Here is a 24,148-nt window from a genome sequence, read left to right as displayed (position 1 = left end):
GAGGAGGCGAGACAAAAGGTTCGTCCACCCGGGAGGAACCCAGGTCCCACAAAGGAGCCTGATTTTGGATCTTTCTGTGATACACACACAACCCCCAATCCCACGCACGACCTTCCACGATTGGGGGCTGGAAATCCGAAACAACCCGGCACGCCTGGGACCCGATATCCGTGGCGTGATGGACATGGTGGTGGGGAGGATCGGATATATTCTTGGTAACACTCCGGCGCTGCAGCATTGAGCCGTATGGACGCAGATCGCGGGGGGGCCCAAGAGGCGCAGACGATAAGATGCCTCGCAGGAGCAGGAAAGTTAGGTTAGGTAGGTAGGTAGGTTGGGAAGTGAAGGATGGGGCGGTGGAGGCCCGGTCCTGTGGGAGACGGTGTTCAAGGTTCAATTAAACATCCGACGAACTGCGGTTCATGATCCTGTCCGCGAAGCCGGCGGAACCATGGGGATTCTCAACAGGGTCTAGAGGGGACAGAAACTGGGTCATGTCTAGAAAGAAATGTCAGAGGCCAGAAGTTTCTTGGCCCTACATATGGACAATCTATAACGCGAGGTTTCCGCCATGAATTAAGGAAGGGCATCTCGGGTAGTACAAGTGGCTAAGAAAGCCAATAAATAGCGAGGCAACGTTAACTGCAACTTTGACGAGAAGGAGCGCAAGCGACTCGTTCCCATGTTACTTCTCCTACCAGACGACTTTCACGCCGAAGGGCAGCTGCAGAAATTGGGATCTGAATGCCTGGCGTCCAAAACGCGGGAACCGTTGTGATCTTCGATTCATCTGGGCTTGTAGGATCCGGGAAGGATTCAGCGGACTGACGAATGATATTTATCCCAGCAAAGCCGGGCGACGGAGTGGCACTCGAGTTGTAGTGTATATACACGTCGAGGTACCTACCAACTTTGGTTAGCTAGGTACCTAGGTATAAATGAACAGCGAATGGCAGGGAGGCCCGTCCCCATGACGAATGCCACGCCATCGCCGCCCGGCCAATATCCGGAGCAGGACTGATGTTGATAGCGGACAAGTGGTCGGCTTCAATGTGGAGCTTACGCAATAGCAATAACTTGCTCACGAGGAACGTGGAAGCATATCCATTACCTCATTTGGGGGAAAGGAGTCAATCGAGAGCCAAGCTCTGCCTTCTTCATCCGATCACCAGCTTGTAGCTTGACGTATCCAAACGCGATGTTAGGTGCCGTAATAATGTTAGAGGAGGTTCTCCACAAAACCCTTTAAGGTTTAGGTTATTTATAGTATCGGAAAAGCGGGGCCAGGTGTGGCTGGTAATTGATCACAGCCACACAAGATAGGGGATCCGCGGCAGACGCCTAGTTTAGACGCGCCGGTCCAACGGGGTAATGAACCGCCTTGCATCTTACTTCCATTTCGGGAAAGAAGTCTACAAAGGATCCTAATAAACTGCTGCCTGGAAGGAGCAGGTTTGAAACCATCAAGCGAGCGCACTGACGGGAATTTCCGTGCCTTTCTCAAGCCTACCCACGACTGCGCAATACATGGCGCCAACAACGGCGAAGGACGGAACGAGGTACCTGTTCGGAGGAGAAGCGTAGGTCCCTCTTCCCCTTTCTTCCATGGTCGTCCCCGTCCCTTCATTCTATTTCTCGGTGTCCCACGGATGGAATATACGGCTCATAACTAACGGGCTTTGTCTATTCCACCGTCATAGCCTGTGGCAAGCGTCATCATGGACGGCATCCGACGACCGTGTCCGCGGCGGGAACAGCACCTCCAGTTTAGCCATCGGCCAGATGGGGACTTTTAACACGCCGTGCGCTTCATTCGAGGGTTTGTTGGATATTACAGCTCTCGGGGGGGCTGGCTTTGCCTCGTACCGCACCGTAGATAATTTCCCGGAGCTAGACCTATCCGGCTATGATGCCCTGGTACTGGACATAGCCAAGTCGGATCTCAAGAAGTTTACCCTTGTTCTCAAAGACACAGTTTTGCCCAAAAGGCCTGATGGGCGTGAGCAGAGCACCGTCAGCTGGGAGCACGACTTTGATTGTCCCGGTGATGGAGGGGGTGGAAGGGTAGTGATGAATCTTAATAATTTTAAAGCCACCTACCGTGGTCGGGCGAAGCCAGATGCCGAACCCCTGAACACCGGGGATATAAAGAGGATTGCCATAATGATAAGAAGGTATGGTTGTAATTGTGTCATATTCACTTCCCCTGAAGTGTGGATTTGGATTGTTTCTGTCTGGCCATACTGATTCGACTTGCAGCTTCTTCGGTGAACAACAAGGCCAATTCAGCATTACTATTCTCTCGATAGCAGCTATGAAACACGATCGCGGTCCATCTCCATACCTGCCGAAAACCCAGTAGGGCCACGGAAAGTTTAGCCTCGTCGTTACGCCAACGGTTGATTTTATCTGACTTGCCGTCATCTGTGGGCGGCGAAGATGTTGTCAATGACTTTCTACACGGCAAAACGGAAGGAATCGAGACCCCTCGGCATTTGGAATTGTCGGTTGAGTTTCATCAAGGCGCATTCTTTTTCGTTACAGAAGGTTAAGACAAGCCGATGGGGGGGTTGAAGCGCACCCCCCCTTGCCGCCACAATCTAATACTTCGAATTGGAGCGTGGCTAGATCACCTGTGCTTTTGCAAGTGAAACTCTTTGAGAGAATGCCTATCCTGAGATCCCGTCTTTAGATGCTAAAGGGGTTAGGGACCTACCTAGCTCTCCTTTTCCCTCACCACCCCCCCCCCCCCCCCACCTCCCTCCGACAAACAGGGGGTTAGAGGGTGCGAGGACAGTCCCGACACTGGGGTGGTCAAAGCATGAATAATAAATCCTTGGTGTCGTAGCTCGCGATCCAGATTCGCCGCCTGGGATTCCAGAGCTCGAAGTGCTTGCATAGAACCGAGGTGAGGCAATGAAATGTCACCGTTTTGCCTTGCAGGTGTTGCACGCCCAATTCCTAATCCCGCAACTTAGAATATACTTCGCATCTCACTCTATTTCTCAAGGTGGTGGAACTTCCAGGGTTTGCGGGTGTACCTACGCCGAGCAGTGCCTACCCATCTTATCTCGGGCCCCGTATTTGTAGGGGTTACCTTGTTGACATGATAAAGATGATCCTGACCCTGCCGATAGACAATGCCAATACGGACCTGGGTAAGAGAGCGGTGTAATTACCGCTAACTGTAAGGCTGGTGACAAAGACAATCCCTTGCCCTTTGAATTCACAATTGAGCAGACATTACTTATACCTAGAAGGCTAGGAAAACAACACCCCTGAATGATCACAAAGCGGAATTGCCCTTGACAAGATATGCGGCGTGATTGAGGGACAACTGACTGATGGGTAGCTAGATGTTAACGGAAAGGCGATAGGTACTCAAAGTTCCCGTTCTCAGCTTGCGTAATTAGGTTAGTTGTTCGAAATGCGATGCTCTTTTGCTGTCAACCATCCGGTGATGCCAAGGAGACGGCAAGTGGAGAGGTTGGCGCGGTACAGTGTCTTATCGTACTGTACATTCCACACGGTGCCCCACATAAGTAGGTACCTATCCTTGGAGCTCCAGCTCACATCGGGAATTGAGAACATCTCACAAGACGACGCATAGCGCCAGTGAGACCAATGGCAACGCAACAAGATCTTCAGGAGCTGCTCCGACTCCTAACAGTCGGCCGCAAGCTGCCTATGATGCAAGCCATGAGCCAGATCAAAGCCCTCCAGGCTGTCAACCTGCGGAGGTAAGCCAAAGCTGCGTGCCCAAACTGCCTTCGCGATGGAAAAGCCAACCCGCAACCCCCCGAGCGCGGTAGCATCAAGCAGATTGCCGAAGCCCCACCCCCGACGGTAGAGTCGGCCATCAAGGACGCGAAGCAGGCCAAGTCCCTCCAGTCCGCCTGCAAGGCGGCGCTGGCGAGCCCCGGCTCGGGCGGGAAGCGCGGGGCGCCGAGCTCGGCGGCGACGCCGGCGACGCCGTCGAAGCGGGCCAAGTACCCGGAGGAGCCCAACGGTTTCATGACGGGCCCTGTGGAGATGACGCCGGAGGAGCTGGAGGGCTCGCTCGAGCTCCCCGTGCTCGTGGACGAGGAGCGCATTGGCCGGACGGCCCTGCAGACGAACCGCGCGCCTCTGGTCTTGGCGTTCGCTGCCGAGCTGCTGAGGTACACCATGCCGGAACAGCCGCCGTCCAGTCGGCTGTCTCTCGCGCAGGCGGTCGTGAGCGCCAATTCGAGGTCCAAGGCTGTAAGTCTTGGCTTGGAGAAGGGCCTCAGCGCGGACGACGAGGGGTGGGGCCAAGGCCAGCCGAGGGTGCGCATCATGGGTAGAGATGTTGCGGTCCTCAAGAGGGGCGGCTATGAGTGGAAGGGCGAGGAGACCGTTGGTGGCGAGGAAGGGAAGAGCGGGACTCGGGCTGAGACGACTGAGCATTCTGCTCCAGAGACTCAGTTTGCTTTCGAGCCTACTTCCGCCAGTGCGTGGTCTGCTTCTCAACCTCTCTCTTTGAAACAGTCAACTTTTATTGCGCGTACGACACATATTACCGACGCAGCCCAAAGACAGGGGCTCATACGTTCTCTACTCGACGCAAACCCAGCTCTCAAGTCAGCGACTCACAACGCATGGGCCTTTCGTCTTAGACTGCCTGGCGGAAACGGAGGCTCGGCCAGGATTCGTGAAGAGTCTTTCGACGATGGGGAGACTGGCTGCGGCGACTTAATGCTCCGGATTATGAGAGAAGTTGACGCGGTGGACACGATGGTCGTTCTGACACGTTGGTTCGGGGGAATCATGCTCGGCCCAGACCGGTGGAGGCTGATGAGGAATTGTGTCACAAGCGCACTTGCTGAGCGCCTAAGGAAGACAGGCGCTGCGGTGAGCATCGGTGGCGAAGCGGTTTGGGGACTAGATCTAGAAAACATGCGGAGCAAGGCGACTGTCGGAGGGTTTGGGAGCGGTACCCCGCAACACAGCTCTACTAGTCTTGGTGGGCTGCAGATTCATAGGCCAGAGGCCGCAAGAAGCTACTTAATGAAGAGCTTCGGGAGTGCACCATCAGCCGAGAGGCTGGCCGAGCACGACGACAACGACCAGCCCACCAGCCCTCCAGAGAAGGGCAAAAAGGGAGCCAGGGCTTCGAAGGCTGCGAAGAAGACACTAAAGGAACAGGGCGCGGAGAAGGAAGAGAACCTGGGCCTGCTCCTCGGGGCCTTGAGGCTACTCTTTGACAGCTGGGCGGATCATCTCACCACGGCAGATCTTGATCGAAGAGCATGGAGTTGGTATGTGGCTGTGCGACCAGAGGTCGAGAGCGGTCCGTCTGGATGGGGCGCCAAAGGCTTGCTCAGGCTGGAAGACATTCTAAAGCTCCGGCGGAAAGAACAGAGCTAATTCCTTGTAAACTACGTTGGGCCATGGTTGCGAAGAGCTATGGCGTTCAGGAACGATTCTCGTAAAGCAATTCGTAACCTTTTCTTCAAAGACCCGACGGCGCGTCGTCACATGGCTTCCTATACAATTCGTAGCCGTTTCAGTGGTAGATGTAAAAAGGCAACTCAATCGAACAGATAATTAATGGGAGGAACCATTGATTGGAGGGATTCATTTGGTAACACAGTTGTAACCGGAAATCAGCTCAAACGAACACTTTGACCCCTGCTCATCAGTCAGTTTGAAGCGCTCGTGACCATTTACAAATGCAATTGGATAGAGAAGTGAAACTTGATTAACCAGCCAGATCACGAGTGAATAAGGCCGATAATCTCGGCGCTTGTTCCAGTTCTGATGTTCTGAGTGGTAGCATGCAGGATCAGGGAATTGGGGTGGTTGCCCCGCAACCAGGTTAGTCGTCATTAAGTAAACAAGTAATTCCCCACCCCAAGGAGCTGCCGCCTGTGTCCACCCCAATTCCCCGTTTCCATTCCAAGAGACTTACTACGGCCACTTAAGACTCCGCAACTGTACTATCACCATACCGGCCTTGAACTCTCGTCTTTCTAGCGAGTACCAACCTTCTAAGTACTTCTTCTCCGTACTTTGTCGCCCGCAGAAGGGCCCGAAATTCAAACAGTTATCTGTCGCACCTAGTCAACATCTAACGGGGCTCTAAGCTCTGCGGGCACACCATGCCGGGCGCGACGACCGATGGGCCGACCGTCGCCCTTTCCTGTACGCAAGCAATCCATACGCCGTTGAGGTCGTTGATGTGAGGCCGCATCTGGCTAACTGAGTTCCCGCAGTTGCCAACAACTTCTGGGGCAAGGAAGACGCAGGCGTCGGCCCCCTCCTCGAGCGCATGCATGCGGCGAAACAGACATGCGATGAGTTACGAGCTTTCTACAATGGTGTGCACAGAGCCACGCCGAATGTCGATTCGTTGTGTCCACGCTAATAGCAGCCTAGCCCGAGCCTCGATCGAAGACGATTACTCCCGGAAGCTCTTGTCGCTATGCCGGAAGTCGCTGGGTTCCCAGGAGATGGGCAGCCTCAAGGCTTCGCTTGACGTGCTTCGTGGTGAAGTCGAGATGATGGGGAAGCAACACCAGAACATTTCAGCACAGATGAAGAGCGAGCTGGAGGAGCCGCTGGCTGCCTTTGCTGGGGGGATGAAGGAGCGGAGGAAGATCGTGCAGAATGGGATCGAGAAGCTGCTGAAGGTGAAGATACAACAAACTCAGATGGTGAACAAGGTAGGACGCGATGATGGTGAACCACCCAGGCAAAGTGTCATCTTGTGCTGACATGGTGCAGACCCGAGATCGGTACGAACAGGAATGCCTGAAGATCAAAGGCTACCTTGCTCAGGGCCACATGGTCATGGGCCAGGAGGAGAGAAAGAACAAGGCAAAGCTGGAGAAGACGCAGATTAGCCTCGCGGCGTCCAACACCGAGTATGAGAACGCGGTCAAAGCCTTGGAGGATACGACAGCTAGATGGAACCGCGAGTGGAAGGCCGCGGCAGACAAGTTCCAGGACCTCGAAGAGGAGCGTCTCGACTTCACAAAGAGCAGTCTCTGGACGTTTGCAAACATTGCCTCAACAGTTTGTGTCAGCGACGACGCTTCCTGCGAGAAGATCCGCCTGTCCCTGGAGAACATGGAGGTCGAGAAGGACATCGTCAACTTCATCAGGGACAGGGGCACTGGCCAAGAGATCCCCGACCCTCCCAAGTATATCAACTTCTGCCGTGGCGATTTTGATGCTCAGTCCGAAGTCTCGGAAGACGATAGTTACGCGGTGGCGCAGTTCCCACGGAGTATCAACCCTGCGTTCCGCTCGTCGTCGCCGCAGCCATCAACCTACGAGTCCCATCACGACCCGAACTCGACCCTCGCGAGAAACCTAGGTCACATCGACCCGGGGACTCCGCCTAGTCGCGAGGCGACAGCAACTCCACAGAAGTTGCCCGTGATGCCCCAACAGGAACCCGAAAGGTCGAGACAGAAGCCGCCGTCTGGCTATCAACCGCCGAGGGTCAACAATCTGGAATACGACCCTTCTGAGTTTGCTCCAGTCCCACATGATCCCTACCCGCTCGAGGGCATGACAATGCTTTGTCGCCCCTCGCGCCCAACGGCGGCCGATATGCGACCGACGGGCTCTGATTTGAGTAGCGCACCTTCGTCGCACCGGCCCTCTAGCAGAGACTCGCACAGCGAATACTCGAATCCGACCTCGTTCTCGAGCCAGGATCCTCCTAGCGGAAAGGTCTCACCGGCGGCCAGGCATGTGCCACAAGCTCCAGTTGTGGTGCACGAGACGAAACTTCTTAAGAAGAAGAGCGGCTTCTTCCAGAACCACAGTCCCTTCGGCCGCAAGAAGAGCATGAAGGAGGTTGCTGCTCCTGCCAACAGAAATGGCTACCAGGCTCCCAGTAGCCAAGGTCGATCTCAACCTCAGTTGCATGGAAGAGATAGGCAGAACTTGCTTCGGGAGCGGACCGCCAGCCCTGACCCCATCGATGCCAATGCCAGCTTGGCGCTGAATGTCGGGCAGAATGTGTTCTCGGTCCAGACGCCGGATCGCCAGCCGAAGTCGGCTGCACAGCTGCCTGCCGACGATGACCCCATTGCTCTTGCCCTGGCGGAACTGAAAGGTGTGACTGTCGGCAAGCAATCTACGATGCGAATGTCTGCTGATCATTACCACGGCATAGCGACCCCAGCCCCTGGGTCGCAACCCCTTTCACGATCAGTTCCTGTGCCGGGAGGCAACGGAGCCGTGGGAGCAGCCACACGAGGAACTCCGCCGCCGTCCTACGATCAGCAAGTCCAGAGGCTGGGAGTGCCTCCGCCGGCAGTAACATCCAAGGCCATGAAGGAGTCGTCCCAGAGGTTCCAAGAGCAGACGCGCAACATGTTCAGTCCCAACCGTCCCGGGTCCGGTGGTTACGGCGGCGGAGCAGCCATATCACGTCCGGGAACCCGAGGAAACGATATGCCGAGGGCTGCATCCCCGGCTCCACCCAGGAGCACATCCCCACGACCGGGATCAAGAGCCGACTACCAGCAGAGCCACCGGTCCGCATCGCCAAATCCCTACAGCGGCAGCCAGAGGGGCGCGTCTCATGCGTCCGTGACTCCCAAGCGTGGCTCCGACCAAGGATACCGCCATGCCTCGCCCAACGACATGGCTCGCTCGGCCTCGCCGTCCCCCTACGGCGGCGGCAGAGGCGATTATGGCCGATCTGGAAGCCGACCTCCTGTAAGTCGGCCAGGTAGCAGCCATGACATGGCAATCCAGCTGGCGGCAGGACCAGAAGAGAATTACGGATCTCAGCGGGGGCGACACGGCAGGTCGAACACCAGCTCGGGATCCAGGGCGATGAGCTTCTACGAAGGTAGCGGGGCTATGCAGCCAGCCCCGAGACAGCGCAGCAAGAGCATTGTGGATCCGAGCCGCCAGTACACCAGAGATGGCCGTCCTATTCTGCACTTTGGTAAGCTCCCTTCCGCCTCTTTTGCTTTGAATACTTAGTGGCTGACCTAAATCATCACCCTAGCACGGGCTGCCTACATGTACCAAGCAGCCATCCCCGAGGAGCTTAGCTTTGGCAAGGGAGACGTCCTGGCTGTCCTCCGCCATCAGGACGATGGGTGGTGGGAAGCCACAGTGCAGGGAGGGAACGGGCATATTGGGCTGGTTCCCAGCAATTACTTGCAGCGCCTGTAAGAAAGGATGGAAGGAGCGTTGAGACCTGAGTCACAGAGTCTGCGCCATGTTGCCCATGTCAAAGCATCAAAGGGGAGTTGGGTCTAGGCCTGCTGCATATAATCTTTGACCTCTTTGTATTTCGATCTGGAACTTCTTGTTTAGGTTCTGTTGCACTGGGAAATGCATGTTTCGAGTGATGTACCTCTCGGCTTCAGGTACATACCTGGTTACGCACAAATTGAATGATGGCTTTGGGGTATCTATTAATATGTGTTCGCGAGACGCTCCTAAGTTCTTTCCAAACTTCTTCCAACCTGCCTAGTTTCTTCCAGTTTCTTGTGCCTAGATAGAAGGCAATCCGATACCTACGTACCTACCCACTTGCTGCTGGTGGGCCAGAATGGATGGGCCTGATGGGGAAGTGGCGGCAGACCCTGGGCTGGGGAAGTGGGGGCTGCAAGTGGCTGGGACACCACCACCACCAGTGACATACCAACCGATGACGAGACGCAGGTGCCATCATCAGGACCACTGGCATGTGGCCGAAGCTTTGTTATTTGTAGCTCCCTCCATGGCGGCAACTCTGCCAACGCTTCGAGCTTCACAACTATCCCCGCTGCAGCTGTGAGCAAAATCATACCAATTGGCATTCCCACTTCTAGCAACATGGTAAGGCGGGACGCTTGATTTGCTCCTAGTTACGCGCTAACATGTGATTGCTGGCGCAGGACATCGCCCGCGAGGGCGACTCGCCCAATATCAGGACCGCGAAGAGGTCTTTGCTCAACAGTATCCTGGTGGCTATTTCCTTGGTGTTGCTCTACGCTTTGGCGGCATTTGCCTACTTGCTCTTCTACCAAAACTACCTGCCCGACCAAATAACTACTGTTCCGATACACTTGCAATATGGGTATTTGCACCCTCACCCACTAAGTTCCTCGTTCCAGCCGTGCAAGCCAGGGGTGACTGACAAAACCGTTACCGAACAACCCAACAGATACGGCCAACACCCATATGGCATTGCCTCCCTGGAGGCTAAGAATCTCAAGGACAACCAACTCTACGACATCACCGCCTCGCTGACCCTGCCTCGCTCCCCCGCCAACCTCGAGCGGGGCAACTTCATGGCCGCCATGTACCTGCTCGATCGCGACGGCACCGCCCCGCCTAAGAAGCCGGAGACGACCGCGGCTATGTTAAAGCCTGTGGAAATGCCAGGCTCCCTGGAGATGCCATACCTGCTCACCAGCCCCTTTCCCGACCCTCTTCGCCTCTTTTCTGACCGGCGAATCCTGCACGCCTCAAGGCGGCCTGCCCTGATCCCCTACGCGGACCCGCTCGTCTCGCGGGCCTCGCGCGTGCTCTTCCTACTCTACTACCTGGCATTCCCGCACATCGCCGAGAGTACGGTCCTGGAAATTCCGATGGCCGAGGGCGTGTCCTTCTCCTCCGGCGGCGGCAGCGGCCCCCCGCCGATCCTCTTCCCCAGCTCCGTGTTCATCGAGCTGCGAGCCGGCCAGGCACTGCAGGTGTATGAAGCGTCGGTGACGTTGAGAGCCCGGCTGACGGGTCTGCGGTGGTTGATGTGGCAGTACCGCATTGCCACCTTCTTCGTCCTGACGACTGCCTTCTGGGCCTGCGAAGTCCTCTCCGCCGTGGTGATGTGGATGGCGCTGAGCAGCCTGGGTTCGTCGTCGTCGTCGTCGTCTCCGATGCCGGCGCCGGGTCCCCGGTCGCTGCTGGAGATGCTATCGGAGGGCGAGGACAGCACTGAGACCGAGGGGGGGAACAAGAGCAAGGCCAAGAGGCACGCCAAGGTCTTGCGGAAGGCGAAGGATAAGGCTAAAGGCGTGGAATGGGGAAGAGGCAAAGACTTCATGATGGCGCTCCCGGCGGACATCAAGCGCGACGAGATCGATGGCCGCAACGACCCCTTCCCCACCGACGCTCGTGGCAAGGATGTCGAGGACAGAGCCACCGCCGACGCCCCTCATAAGGAGGACAAGGACAGCGACTCCGCCGACGCTCCTCATAAGGAGGACTCGGGGCTTAAGGGTCTCCACGCAGCCAGGCTGGCGGACATGTCGCCCTTCACATGGGCAGATGCCTATGTCGACGACGAGAAGGATGAAGGGTATGTGGGCATGGGGACAGGTTATAGCGCTGATGAAAGAGTGATATCTCGGAGACAGCCGCTCACCCCGTGGGCGACCGCTTCGGCGGGGTAGCTTGGTTTCCTCTTTACTTTTTCATTTTTTCTCCCCCAGCGAATGTGTATCTTCGTGTTAATCTCCTGGTCTCTTGTGTTGTTTCACAAGTACAAGCTTACAGGAGCGGGCTGTGGACGTGGGAAAGTGGGCGTTATGGGAGTATTTGCATTTCTAGAACGATTTGAAGAAATACCCATATGGCTACAAAAGACGTGTAATCTACTAGCTACTACTCATGCACTTGTTCCAAGTCTAGGCTGCCTGACTGCGAGTAAGCTTCTGGATGGATAACCAAATATTGTTATTTCGAATATCAGTTCGATGATTACACTCCCTAAATATGCGGGCCACTTATTGCTGGGCAACAACCTCCAAGCTCGTGTACCTAGTTCGGGAACCAAAAGCGAAGGGGGGCAAACAAAACGAAAGGATAAGAAACAATCCAGCTTCGACTCCCAACACAGCCGCCAGGACATCCTCACTGTCAATGTTCTTCGACCTTGGTAGGCTCGACCTCGTCATGCCGTTCGTCCACCCGGAGGGTTTCCTCCACCACCGGCTCGCCGGCCATGTTGGTGGCTAGGGACTTGGTCTCCTCGACCCCGGGCTCGGGCTCGGCTTGTGCTTCCTCGTCCTCTGGTTCTGGCGAAACGGCTCGCTCTTCGGCCCTCTGCTCCGACGGAGGGGCTTCTGGTCCCTCGTTGTCGCCCTGCTCTGGCGACTTGTCTTTGGGCCTCGCCTCATCGTCGGGTTGCCGTTCCTCCCCTTCCAATTCGGCTTTCTCCCCGCCTGGCTGCGTGGTATCTGGCGAGGCTGCTTTCTCCGGTGAAGCTGCTTTCTCCACAGCAGCGCCGCCTCGGCCGCCGCCCATGTTGACCTCGCCACCCTCAGGGTCGATTTCATACACTGTGGACGGCAGGGTGAATGCCAGGGCCGGCTCCACCTTGGGGACCGTCGCGGGGCTGGGGCTCTTGGCCGGGGCTCTCCGCTGGGGGCCCCTCGCACGGCCCTTACGCGCGTCGCTCAGGGGCACCTTCTCCTTAGGTTCGACGAGGCTCTCCTCTGCCGCTGGCGGCTCTTCCTTCTTGGGTGCCTGGGGGCCGAGGCCGAGCTTCTTGTTGAGGTCGCTCATGAAGCCGGCCTGCAGGGCCGCGAGCTTCGAACCCATGGGCCTGGCGGGGACGGCGGGCTTCCGCTTCGGTGGAGCCGCGGCCTCCCCTGGTTCTAGACCGCCGGATGTGGGTCCGGCCACGACGGGCCTGACGGGGATTTGGGGCTTGGGTCGGTCCGGGATCGTCGGAGGGCTTGGCGAAGATAACGTTGCTGAACGGTTGGAGGTTACGTCATCTTCGCTCGACGACTGCTTCGGCTTGGGTCGCTGTGGCACTGCCGGCCGTTCTGAGACGGGCGATGGATCTGTGGGCTTCCTTACTGGGCGTGCAGGGACTTCAGGCTTGGATTCAGCGGGAGAATCGGCATCGAGGTCCCTTTGGGGGGTTGAAACTGTGGTCTCCAGCCGCAGGCTGTCAGGCGTATCCTCCCACACATCCCGGCTGGGAAATCTTCGCGCTGGTGACGGGCGTGCCTTCTCGGCCGCAAGGTGGGACTGGTGGTGGGCCCATATCGGCTTCTGTCCCTCCTTATTCGGCGGAAACGAGTCTGCCCCGTGTCGGCGAAATTCCTTCTCCGCTAGCTGTTCCTGATGGCGGGCGAACGCCTGCGCTGGAGTTTCACCGTCCCGGGGAGGCGGGGAAGTGGTTATTGCGGCCTTGGCAGACTCTTCAGAGACATCTGGAGTGGAAACGTGGGCGGTATAGTACACGCTGTCAGGAGCATCTTCCCAGATATCGCGACTTGGGAAGCGTTGCTTGTGAAGCTTCTGGGTCTTGGTTTTTGGCTCCTCTGTGGGCTTGGTGGTGTCTGCCTTTGCGTCGTCCGGGAACAGTGGCTCGTACTCTTCGACGTCTTCGAGCGGAGTTGACTGATGCTCCATCGACGTGACCCTGTATAGACTGGGCCGGCTGGACGGTCGGCTAGTGCCCTCCTCTGCCTCGAAGGCGCCTGGGGGCGGCTCAACTGCAGGCTGATGGTCGTACGGTGAAGGGTGCTTGCGGACCTCGTCTTCAGCCAATATGGGAGTGCTGTAAACATGCTCCTCACCAGCGTCGTTGGGCGTCTCCTCACTGAATATCACAGACCTACGGCCGGGCTCGTCCACGTGGATGGCTCCGTCCTCAGAGCTTCTATGTTCGCTGAGGTTTGTATGTGGGACGGTGGTTTCTGGCTGGAAGCTCTGCTTCAAAGGAGACTTCATGTCTGCGGGTTGGGAGCTTGTGGGAGCCGCATGTGATGCCGACTCCTCAATGGCTTGCCAGCCGACCTGTTCGCTGGGGGTTCCAATGTGTTCAGCGGATGCTCCTAGATGTTAGTGTACAGGAAAGAGGATCGTTGGGCCATTGAATCTCACCGTAGCCAGGCCCTTGGCTGGCAGTATCCCGGACAATATTGTTGAGATCCTCACTGCTCATCGAGAAGTCGTAGGGGCGATCGTGGTGGTGGGGAGTGAACTCCCTCTTGAGCAGGTGGGGGTTTTTCTCAAAGTAGGCTTTCTCCAACCGGTCCTGGGGCACCAAGCCGTGGCCATGTAAACCGTAGCTGCCCGGCGGCAGGCCGCCGAGACCCGAAGTCCGTCGAGTGTGGTTTTTCGACCTCCGGCCCTCGGGCATTCCCGAAGTAGGAGGAGCTGGAGAGGGGGCCTGGACATCTCCAGCATCGGGATACATTGGGACTTGCTGGCCGATCTCAGGAATGCCTTGCTCGTCTTCGATATGGCTTTCGGGGGTCGACCGCTGGCTGATGGTACTTGCCTTCTTCCTCAAGCTGTGGTTCGACGATGGGCCGCGCTGCTCTTCGCTACTCGGCCTGCCGATGCCAAACGAGGCGGCCTTGTCCGAGTCTGTCCTGGTGACAGTCATGACTCTCTGCTTTGCGCTCTGGGCAGGTAGGGAAGGTCTTGGTGCATGCAGCTTGAGGTCTTGGCCGACGGTATGTGTCTGCTCGGGGCTGAAGTTCTGCTCGCGTGGGGTGTGTAGCTCATCGGTCAAGAGCTCATATTCCCTACCCTCCTCGCCGACCGAGGGCAATTCGACGGATTGAGGTCGGTCAATAGGATCGCCATGTTGGCCGGTGCCGAAGCGGCGCGCATTCGAACTCTTCGACTGGAAGGGGCTCTCGTTGAGAGGCGACGGGGCAAAGCGGTCGGGATTTGGGGAGAGAGAGCGGTCGATTCGGCGGTTAAAGGGCCTCGGAGGGATCTTTGGCATCGAGTCCCTATCTTGACTCCTAGAAGGTCGAGGAGGAATCGCCGGCGGTTGTTGTTTCGTCGCAGCAGACATTTTGAAGGCGTTGGGGAAGGGGTCGCAGAGCTCGAACACACAGAAGTTTGGAATACGAGGGCGTCACGATGATGCCTTCTGAAGGGATGTGATGACAGATATACTGCTCTCTTCCTCCCAACGGGGTTAGCAGGCGGTGGAAAGATGCGGTGAGCAGGTTCAATAATGAGTTTGAAGCCAGATACGAGATAAGAACACGGACGACGACGTCAAGACGCAGAGACTCATCCCTAGACTGGGATTTATGTGCCAATGCATGCAAGTTAAGGGCCAACCCATGCCAGGGGAACCATGGCGTAGAGATAAGGCGTAAGTTGCCAACGTCTAAGCTCCGCTGTCATGATAAGCACGTCCGGATAGCAGCGATAGACGAAACTGGCCCTGGACAGATGATGTGGTTACATGACTGGAAGTCCAGAAGCGTCTTCCCCGTCTACTCTATATACCAAGAACTAACGGAGTGGCACTGGAAGAGGAAGATGGGAAACACGAATTGACTGAACATTAACTGGGCAGACCAGCTTACCTGTGTCTTGGACACTCCTCTGAGCGGGTTGATGAACTAGACGAAGAACCAGAAAAGATAGGAAGAATGGGTTTAATTGAGTGAGTTGATGGACAAAGGAACAGTGAGAGGGAGAGGCAAGCTCGGATCTGGTTCAGTGACGAAGCTGTTGATGAAACTAGCCGGGCCTGAGCCGGGCGGGAGTCTTGACCACTTATATCGCTGGTATTAAATGCCCGCCTCCTCCGTCATCAGGTACTCCCGATGTTGGGAAGTACATATACCTACCTAAGGTGGTTGCTCCGCTGCGACTAGTGTACGACATAGCTCCTCCATTGCGTGGTCTAGCCTCTCGTGGCGCATTGTCCCTCGATCTGAGAGTGTGAAATAAGAATTCTGCCAGGCACGAGACCTCCCTTGTTGGAGATTCCACACAGGATATGGATAGGGACCTACCTGTACCTACCTACCTAACCTACCTGAGGTAAGCTCTGACAGTCACTCTCAGCTCGGGCCTCCAAGTCTCGACTGTTGCTGCACGCAAAGACCTGGATTTCTTGAACTCAAGGGGCTCCAAACTCTGAAGCATACATTTTGCCTTCCGTGCCACCCCTTTCCACTTGACCTTATCCCAGCCATTGAATACCAATCGGTGATCGATCTGGGCTGGCCTAACAGGAGTTGCGTCAACACAGTGAGGAAAGGGTACTCCTCCCACCAACCCCACCACACTACCCCACCATGATAGGCGAGGGGTTAAGCCAGACAGACCATCACGCTTCCACTCGCAGTGGAAGGGCTTCACGACCGCTCCGTTACTATGTATGCTCTTGCTGCTGCTGTGTACAAATACCGTTCGTCCACCGTCCTAAAGACACTCTTAGCAAGGCAAACACACCATCCAATGGCGACCCATCTCGAGCCCATGATGCGTACATGGTAATTAGGTAGAGCTAACAATGGCGGCAAGTCGTAAGGCCTATCTATGCCCAACAAATCATACAAGGTAATCCCTTCCACATGACTGGCAAACGGCCAACGAAGCGGAACCCAGCGTGATCTCCTGTTTCCCAGGTTCTCCTAACAATAGGGTTAATGACGCCATCACTGTGGGTTTCCTGCGCCGTGCTACACAGTAGTCTTATCTTCATAGACCCTGGAACAACAAAAGTAGTCGTAAAAACCAACCCTTATGCCTTCCCTCCCTAGCAACGTACTCGAAGCGGGAGGAACAAAAAATAAGCAAAAAATGAGGGCTCTGCCGGAATTGAACCAGCGACCTGATGAAGACATCACTGCAGTCATCCGCTCTAAGCCACTGAGCTAAGAACCCTTTTTGAAGGAAGGTTCTAAAACACAGCCTATATACTAGACCCCCCCACATCCAAGCACAGATCAGCTACTCGCAGAATTTGGAACAGAAGATCAATCCAGCATCGAGCCCGAAACCTCCTGACGCGTGGGACCAACCCACATCCCATTGAAAGAACAGTTGGGCACGTAGGTACTTCCATGATACATCCGTAGTGCAAGCCCAATGGGCCTAAAGGTGAGACTCTTGAATCTAGGTACGCTTAAATCATGTGGCCTCGGTCACGGGACACCTTGGTACGTATCGATTCTGGCGTTGACGTAAAGATACCTCCATGTACGTACCTACCTACTCTGCCGTGTGAGCCTATGGAGGCGGGAACCTATGGTACCTACCCGTAGGTAGTTAAAAGCAAAGACGCAGATTTGTTCTTACATGATAAACCGCCGCGCTTCTCGGGGACGGTGATGATCCAGACAGTTAGGAGGCGGGTGGGCTGGTTGGAGACGCTATACAGAATTGCAGATGCATGTATAGTGTCCAGTAGGTAATTTACACCAAGCAACATCTCGCCGTAGCCTCCAGAGTTGAAGGTATGGTAACAATGCAAGGCACCCGATCCATTGAACAGTGATGAGGAGTGGGATCCTAACGGCCCTTCTCCGTACCTATATATATACAGTCATCCCCCAAGGCAGGGGTATCAATCACACTCGCGCAATGAGAAAACATCCATGAGAGATGGAGAAAAAAAAAGTTAGCAGGTCAGCTAAGAACCTGTCCACAAGCCGTTCGACGCCGTAACCCTTACCGAAAATGCTGGCCACTGCTAATTCTCCTCCGTCTAGTCGGTTGAGGAGCTGATATATCCTTCGTTCCTCCTTCGTTCCTAGTTGAGCCCTTTTCAGACACACTCGAGGCTGTCCTCGGTACCAGATCTAGTATCCTCTGCGATAATCCACTTAACTCAGTTTCTTCTCTAGGGAGTTTCCCCCTCCCTTTCTCCTTGTCCGCGTGGGTGTTACCACGCTTAATCGTTCTCTGTCGTGTTCCAAACACAACCGTTGATCTTGTTTGTGTCTCCGCCCTCTCGTCTCTCTCGCCCCCCATCCTTCCTGTCAAGCCCCTTCCCACTTCACCACAGCTAGGCGCCGTAGCCTCATACAATCATCTGCGCAATGCCCGCTCCACCCAGGGTCTTGCTTCCGATAAAGGCCTGGCCCTTCGCACCGGCGAGGAGGTAGCAGATGGCCGTCAGGGAGAGGAAGACGGCCGCGGCGATCAGGCTGGTCGCCCGCTGGATGAGCGACAACCACTGGACGACGGCCATGATGGCGTAGGCGGCCGCGCGCATGTAGTTGGTCGAGATCCGGCGGATGAAGGTGTCGAACCCGGCCGAGGTCGGACAGATGCGGAGGAGGAGCGGGACTTCGATGAAGAGGATCACGAACGAGAATACCCTGTGATAGGAAAGCAGGCGGCGCATTAGCAAAGATAAAGGGGAAAAGGTACTTGGAGAATCGGCCTGATGTGGGTTTGGAAATTGGCTTGGCATTCTCGGAATGATGCCAGGTTGCGGGTTGGTTAAACTTACAGGCAGATAATACTAATGATGAGTACCAGGATGAAGACGGTGAAGATATTGGCGATGCCGAGGGCAAAGCACAGAATCATTGATAGGATACCGAGCCTGGGAGAACCAGCGGGTCAGCAACAGCGTTCGTCGTCGACGAACCCCCTTTGCGATTCGCAACGGCACGGGATTGACGGGTATCCAGCCAACCAGGCCGCAGAGCATCTCTCTTCATCCCTGAGGATGCCATAATCGCTTCCAATTCTGTTGATCCGGGGAGCTCACCATTGTCCATAGATACCTAGGAACCATTAGCAACCTTGATGCACGGAAGAGCCGGTCGGATGGTAGCAAGACATACTGAAATTGCGCTGTGCGAACTCCTCTTTCAACGTCATCTTGCGGTATGTGTCTTGAGCAAGCGCCCCGTGTCGTATAGCTTATTCTTGTTGGTTCTGAAGAGAATAGATGCTGCGGTTCGATGGCCAGCCGGAGCTGACGTATGCGGAGCTCGGCGCGAGCTTCTTAATGGCTTGCTAAGGGAGGAATCGGCAGGCGCGTAGGGAGGATGTTCGCTCTCGGATAGGCTGAGGATTGGCTTTCTAAATGCGATCGTGGTCGAGGCTGTTGCCGGGGAATGAGCGCATGTGGTCTGTGGTGGCACGACTGGGCGATGTTTGTTCAAAGGTAGCAACGTTGTCTTTTTGGAGTCAGATCCGGAAGAGAGGCCTTGTCCGAACCCGCAAAGGTGATTGGGTTACCAGGGTCCCCACCTTGTTGACAGGGATGGGAATGGAGGATGGCCGGCTCGAAATTTTGGGCTGGGTCTTTGGATCGAAACAAGTTCCCAAACACGGAATGCAGTTGCGTTGCTGAGGCGGCAGCATAGATCTGAGGGAGGGATACGATACAAGCGACGGCGATCCAGCCAGCTTTTTCCATCAAGAGGAAGCAAATACTATGGGCTCAAATATCATGCAAGCCGGTCCAAAGTAGATATATAATAGAAGCCGTCCCAGGCAGCGACTTTTCACTAGGGGCAAATGTTGGGAGTCTTACGTGGCTGCCACGCCTTCGAAGCCAGGGCCGTCGCAATGCTTCCACTAAAGTTTACCATTAGTGTTAACTACTGCTTGAATCGCACAACCTTTGAGAATACAGCTTCCATATCTAAATTGGCAATCAAGGGCTGAAAACAGTCTTCTCAAAGCTCTACCTAGATTGGCCCCCCATCTATAAGGGGCCTTCCGAAAAGCAGGCAACGTTCCCATTCAGTCACCAGGAGGGCAAGATATGCAAGTACCCTTTCCCCTCACCTCGAGCCATCTGGGTATTCATCACAATCGGTGGCTCAACTGTAGATCAACTTGAAAATGTCGTTGAACACGAAATACTGCTGAGACGCGTCTCTGAGCAGCTGGAAGACCTGGGAGTAGTTCATGGGGCGTTGCTCCTCGTCAACCTATCGAGTTGTGTCATTAGATGAGTACGGTCCGATTTTAAGCTTCATAAGGATCCATACCAGGAGTTGTCCGGTAACCAAGATCAGGATACCGCCTTCGACAGTTGGCTGCGCATCAAGGGTGGACACTTCATGCTTTACTTTCTGGAAAGGGAGAGACTATGCCGAGGGTGTTAGGGCATGACCACCAGGATCCCGGAGGAGATATGCATCTTACGGCAAGCTTCTCGACGATGGAGTTGGTGCCCATGACCGAAGCCGACTCGAAGGTGAGCATGGACTGCTCTCGCTACGCATCCAATGTTAGCGACACTGATACGCCTCTGTTCCAGGCCGGCGTCTACCCACGTAAAGTGATCCGAGGTTCTTGCGGTCGGCATCGAAGGTGTTGTAGTAGAACTCGACGAATTGCTCTGTAAAAACACCACTTTAGCACAATCGCCTTGTCTCCCTTTCGGAAAAAAGGAGGATCAGCCTTGTGCTGCTCGAGCCAGTTGGTCAGACTTACTCGCGATAGTCTCAAAATCTGAAGCAGCACAGGTGAGTTAGCAATCCAGCGCGAAATTGAATGGGCGCAATGGCGGGGTATTGAGGGGAGCTTGTCGACGTACCGGTTGCCATCTTGGGCGGTTTGCGATCAAGGCTTGCAGGGAGACTTTTGGAATAAAGTGTCAAGAAAAAACCGCTGGCAACACGGTTAGGTAGATAGATGTCTTCGGACGGCAGTAGGCACCCGAATGAGTTGATGGTTGTCCAGGCTGTTGACGATGGGAGCTGGTAGGAGTTAGGCTCTTTGGCCAGCAAAACAAATGGCGGGGCTCGCACATTGTCTGCGGGAACTTGAGAAAGGATTATGTAATCTTGGTGCTACCAAGGTTGCTTTCTTTTTTTCCCAATTGAAATTCTCTCTTTCTCTTCCCCAATCTCCGACAACCCAGCTTCATCCAAAAACTTTGCCCACTCAAACATAGGTACTATGTAGACACAAGGTATGATATTCCATGTTTGCTCCTTATTCCAAATCCCCTTCTATGATGACACACTCTTCTTCACCTTTTCTGAAGTTACTATACTATGTTGATATTTCAAATATTTCAAGCTCAACAGTCTGATTCAAGCTCTATCTCAAAACGTTCTGCAATGCATGCTTTTGCTTGGCCTTAGCTAACATGCAATACAGGAGAACCATACCTTTCCCCTTCTCAATTCGACGACCACTTGGTCTGACTGCCTAACCTCGAGAAGGACAAGCGGGAATGCAGTGCCGGCACTTCCTGGGATGCATCTTGTGAGACGCTGAATGAATAAGGGGCTTTAAGGCAAAATGGCAACAGAGCCGAATGGGGCCGAGGTGCCCTTACTACCAATGCAAGATTCTGGCATCGTGAACAGTAGTAGGCTCCAACCTACTTCTGTCATGCTTAGCCTGGCCTAGGAGGGGAAACACCGGCATACTATCCTCAGCAAAGGATGCTCACCAATTCCAAGGAATTCCTGAAGCCATGGAGCTGTGGCTGAAGTGGTAGGTATGATGTTCTGGTGGAGGTGTGTGCATATGTGAATTGGGGATGCCGATAACTTGCCCAATCGCAAGTGCTGATTGTGGATGAGAATAGACATGTAGCCTTCTGTTTCAGTTCTGGCACATGCCACTGTGTACTTTCTTGCGACTAGCTACCACGATGTTGGGAACCGATTACCATGGAAACAAATAAGTGCAAATCCCTTTGGCAACAGAATTCCGAGACGTGATCTGAGATGTATGTTCTTTATTGGAAGACTCCTTAGTGCCACGTGAACCTAGAGCCAACTTGGACAGGCCAACGGCTGCTCTAAGCAGATGCAGAGATCTCGGTCAGTGGCATTGAAAGACTACAGGCTATGTAGCAGGTTGTCTGAGAGGTCATCGCCTTAATAGGTACAAGGATATTTAGTGAATACAAGTTGTGAGACTGCCGCAGACGACTTAGCAGGTGATGTTTGACGATTCTTCATGTATCTCTGGCACCTAGGAATTTTGTGTTGTTTTCGGACCTGGCTACTCCTATCCTCCCTCAACACCCTCCTCCCCCTCACACCTCCATCCTCTTAACCCACAATGCAACAGCGCCGAATATGCCATCAGGCCAAAATGCCGAGGTGCCAGCCGTGACCGCCGTGACCCCAAGGACGTTAATCTCGCTGTTGGACTACTCATCCAAGTACCAAAGATAGGAGGCCAAAGAACTACCGTCAGCATAGCCACTGGTCCCCAAGACACATCCTGGGCCCAGGTCGCCGGGTAATGTTCTGAAAACCACCCCTTTTCGATCCTATCAAATATTGATCTGCCAACAAGGGGATCCAAGCTGTGCTTCGTCTCAGGAGATAGAGTATGCTTTATCTCCCCCCACCTTAGACGTGGCCAAATCATTTGAAAGCCAAATATAGACTTGTACATTGGGCATCAAGGGTAGGTAAGCAAGTGGATTACCCCCCAATCCTCTTGACCAAATCATAGCTCTTCCTCAATCTCATCAGTCACCGCCGCCGAAGAAGGCTGCTCCTTGCTCTGAGCTGCCTGAGCCGCCTCAGCCTTTGCCAGAACATCGCCGAGTCCTGGGGGAAAACTCCGGGGCTGGCTGGGCTGGCCATTGTCGTCGATGCCGGACACGCTGGGACGGGCTTTCTTCATGGGGCTGCCAATCACCGTGTCATCCGGTAAGCTCCGGCCGAATAGTGAGGCTGATGACAGACCGGGGGTTGGTTTCCTCCCCTCTGGAGGGGTGCTATCACCACCAAAAGGTCCGGCACTTGGGGACATGCCGGGACTCGCGCTGGCGCTGTCCTGGTCTGCATCATACGCTCTCTTAAGCTGGATTCCCAGTGGTATTAGCTGACATATCAGGGAAGGCCGGAATGGGACAATTAAGAGGGCTTACCTTGATGCGATTGACACCGTCAGCAAGCTCGCCAGAGAACTCAGCTTCCTCGGGGCCGAGCGGTTTGGACTTGACGTCCTTATCGTCAAGATCCTCCATCTTGCCCAGGATTTCGCTATCATCGTCGTCATCGTCGCTATCCTCGTCCATCGTGCTTGGAAGACCACCATTGCTCTTCTTCCGCAATTTCCGCTGCCTGGGGGCGGACTCGGTATCACGATCCCGGAAGGTAGAAAAGCCCACGGTCCCAGTCGTCTTCAGGGGGCCCAGGGTTGAGAAATCCAGCTGACCGGATCGTCGCTTGATGGCAGCAGGAGTAGCCTGCTGTGTCTTTGAAGACGGCAGCACGCCCATCTTCTGGAGTTGACCTGCACAAATCGAACAGTGAGTACGGTCTCGAGGCACGGTGTTACGTGGGGTGACTTACGCTCGCCACGGTAGAAGAAAGTAAAAGTGGCATAGGGCTTCTCGGGGCCGTCGATGCCCGTCACTGTCTGCGTGCTTATGGTCTTGGGGTCAAGCGTTTTCGGCTTGGCAAAGCTGGTGGTGTGCTCGACGTCGGCGTCAATGGCGTTCCCGTTGTTCCGATTGCCGCCTTCGGACTCGTCATCGTCGTCGTGGGCATCGAACTGCGGCGAGTATTCCCCCTTCTTGATTTCGCCCGACGCAATGACACGGAACATGGCAACCTTGATCTGGCCAGTGGCCTCTGGGGGCTCGTCATCCGACTCGGACACGGAATCGTCTTCGTCAAAGACTGCTTCGACGGGAGACCCGTCATCCGTGCCGTACCTCAACGTATCTCGGGGTCCTCCCGCCTTATCCGTATCCATGTCGGCCCCCCACTCGGTTAAGCTCTGCTGTCTTCGGCGTCTCCGCTCGAATTTTTGCCTGCGGCGCTCGAGTTTCTCCGCAGCGTCGTCTCCTTGCAAGTCCAGCCCGTTCAGCCACCTCTCGAGACCGACTTCTCGGAACAGGAACTCCCGCTCGGCGAGACCTCCACCCTCGGAGTCGGGCACCTGGACCCACCTACTATTCACCCAGGTTTCCTCACCAGGGCGCAAGAGGGTGGCCACCTCCTCCTTACCTCGTCCGTCAAAGTATATGTAGGCGGCAATGGTCTCGTTGTCATTATTGGTCATGGGGATATAAGGGTTGACCACGCCGTGGTACTTTCCCCGCTCTCCCGTGGAGGAAGGTAGAGTGCCGACGTATTGCGGCTTGGGCTGCGGGTTCGCTTCGGTGGTCCGCGGGGTCGAGTAGGGGATCGCGAGGCCCGGGGTGAGGAGAGTAATCGAGATGGCGAACTTGGCTGGCTCGGGTTTGTTGGAGTCGGCATTTAGTTGGGGCTGCGGGACGGGAATGTACGTGTTGATTCGCGAGACTCGGGACTGCTTCTGTATGCCATACTCGGCCAGCGGCGCCCCATTGGCATGGATGCTTACTGCGATGCCCTTGAAGCAGGGCATGATTGCTGGTGTTTGGATGCTTAACAGGGCAATCGAGTGTTTGAACCGACAGGATATCTCTAGACGAGCAAGGCGGTGGGCGTTGTGCTTGTGCTGGACCCAGGGTTTTAGGAAGGGATAACAGGCCGGTATCTCCAGTGGGAAGCCAGCG

General features: G+C 55.2%; 9 protein-coding genes and 1 non-coding gene across 10 annotated transcripts; 4 read left to right on the top strand and 6 right to left on the bottom strand.

Moving 5' to 3' along the window:
- Positions 1 to 1,380: 1,380 nt before the first annotated feature.
- QBC33DRAFT_536886 (NADH:ubiquinone oxidoreductase intermediate-associated protein 30) lies at positions 1,381 to 2,623 on the top strand. Its single transcript, XM_060427751.1, has 3 exons — positions 1,381 to 1,580; positions 1,701 to 2,174; positions 2,260 to 2,623. The coding sequence occupies exons 1-3, from the start codon at positions 1,528 to 1,530 to the stop codon at positions 2,360 to 2,362; spliced, it is 630 nt and encodes a 209-aa protein (XP_060283869.1). The 5' UTR covers positions 1,381 to 1,527; the 3' UTR covers positions 2,363 to 2,623.
- A 961-nt stretch (positions 2,624 to 3,584) lies between these two features.
- On the bottom strand, positions 3,585 to 3,952 carry QBC33DRAFT_536883 (uncharacterized protein). Its single transcript, XM_060427750.1, has one exon. It carries the CDS (start codon positions 3,858 to 3,860, stop codon positions 3,645 to 3,647), a length of 216 nt encoding a protein of 71 aa, XP_060283868.1. The 5' UTR covers positions 3,861 to 3,952; the 3' UTR covers positions 3,585 to 3,644.
- Positions 3,953 to 5,626, top strand: QBC33DRAFT_536882 (uncharacterized protein). Its single transcript, XM_060427749.1, has one exon. It carries the CDS (start codon positions 4,015 to 4,017, stop codon positions 5,386 to 5,388), a length of 1,374 nt encoding a protein of 457 aa, XP_060283867.1. The 5' UTR covers positions 3,953 to 4,014; the 3' UTR covers positions 5,389 to 5,626.
- Positions 5,627 to 5,901: 275 nt separating this feature from the next.
- On the top strand, positions 5,902 to 9,603 carry QBC33DRAFT_536878 (uncharacterized protein). Its single transcript, XM_060427748.1, has 5 exons — positions 5,902 to 6,165; positions 6,237 to 6,341; positions 6,400 to 6,686; positions 6,748 to 8,935; positions 8,999 to 9,603. Exons 1-5 carry the CDS (start codon positions 6,123 to 6,125, stop codon positions 9,166 to 9,168), a joined length of 2,793 nt encoding a protein of 930 aa, XP_060283866.1. The 5' UTR covers positions 5,902 to 6,122; the 3' UTR covers positions 9,169 to 9,603.
- A 25-nt stretch (positions 9,604 to 9,628) lies between these two features.
- Positions 9,629 to 11,696, top strand: QBC33DRAFT_536876 (putative adipose-regulatory protein-domain-containing protein). Its single transcript, XM_060427747.1, has 3 exons — positions 9,629 to 9,819; positions 9,879 to 10,060; positions 10,148 to 11,696. Exons 1-3 carry the CDS (start codon positions 9,817 to 9,819, stop codon positions 11,376 to 11,378), a joined length of 1,416 nt encoding a protein of 471 aa, XP_060283865.1. The 5' UTR covers positions 9,629 to 9,816; the 3' UTR covers positions 11,379 to 11,696.
- On the bottom strand, positions 11,612 to 15,084 carry QBC33DRAFT_52353 (altered inheritance of mitochondria protein 21). The gene is made up of 2 exons (XM_060426639.1): positions 13,828 to 15,084; positions 11,612 to 13,775 (listed from the first exon to the last, which is right to left on the bottom strand). Exons 1-2 carry the CDS (start codon positions 14,753 to 14,755, stop codon positions 11,845 to 11,847), a joined length of 2,859 nt encoding a protein of 952 aa, XP_060283864.1. The 5' UTR covers positions 14,756 to 15,084; the 3' UTR covers positions 11,612 to 11,844.
- Positions 15,085 to 16,512: 1,428 nt separating this feature from the next.
- On the bottom strand, positions 16,513 to 16,593 carry QBC33DRAFT_t37. The gene has a single exon. It is a non-coding gene; the product is annotated as a tRNA-Cys (tRNA).
- Positions 16,594 to 17,435: 842 nt separating this feature from the next.
- On the bottom strand, positions 17,436 to 18,684 carry QBC33DRAFT_52189 (Golgi apparatus membrane protein TVP18). Its single transcript, XM_060426493.1, has 4 exons — positions 18,507 to 18,684; positions 18,431 to 18,446; positions 18,167 to 18,262; positions 17,436 to 18,032 (listed from the first exon to the last, which is right to left on the bottom strand). The coding sequence occupies exons 1-4, from the start codon at positions 18,541 to 18,543 to the stop codon at positions 17,732 to 17,734; spliced, it is 450 nt and encodes a 149-aa protein (XP_060283863.1). The 5' UTR covers positions 18,544 to 18,684; the 3' UTR covers positions 17,436 to 17,731.
- Positions 18,685 to 19,224: 540 nt separating this feature from the next.
- Positions 19,225 to 20,405, bottom strand: QBC33DRAFT_536862 (nuclear transport factor 2). Its single transcript, XM_060427746.1, has 6 exons — positions 20,219 to 20,405; positions 20,116 to 20,133; positions 19,956 to 20,020; positions 19,825 to 19,896; positions 19,668 to 19,766; positions 19,225 to 19,607 (listed from the first exon to the last, which is right to left on the bottom strand). The coding sequence occupies exons 1-6, from the start codon at positions 20,226 to 20,228 to the stop codon at positions 19,497 to 19,499; spliced, it is 375 nt and encodes a 124-aa protein (XP_060283862.1). The 5' UTR covers positions 20,229 to 20,405; the 3' UTR covers positions 19,225 to 19,496.
- Positions 20,406 to 22,101: 1,696 nt separating this feature from the next.
- Positions 22,102 to 23,997, bottom strand: QBC33DRAFT_451043 (uncharacterized protein; the record flags this gene model as incomplete). Its single annotated transcript, XM_060424590.1, has 3 exons — positions 22,102 to 22,461; positions 22,529 to 22,896; positions 22,956 to 23,997. 3 exons carry the CDS (start codon positions 23,995 to 23,997, stop codon positions 22,102 to 22,104), a joined length of 1,770 nt encoding a protein of 589 aa, XP_060283861.1.
- Positions 23,998 to 24,148: the final 151 nt, after the last annotated feature.

Source organism: Phialemonium atrogriseum, assembly GCF_030411735.1.
Source record: "Phialemonium atrogriseum strain 8032-3 unplaced genomic scaffold QBC33scaffold_11, whole genome shotgun sequence".
Lineage (NCBI taxonomy): Eukaryota > Fungi > Ascomycota > Sordariomycetes > Cephalothecales > Cephalothecaceae > Phialemonium > Phialemonium atrogriseum.
Note: the sequence above shows the minus strand (reverse complement) of the source record. Positions and strands in the feature narration are given on the sequence as shown.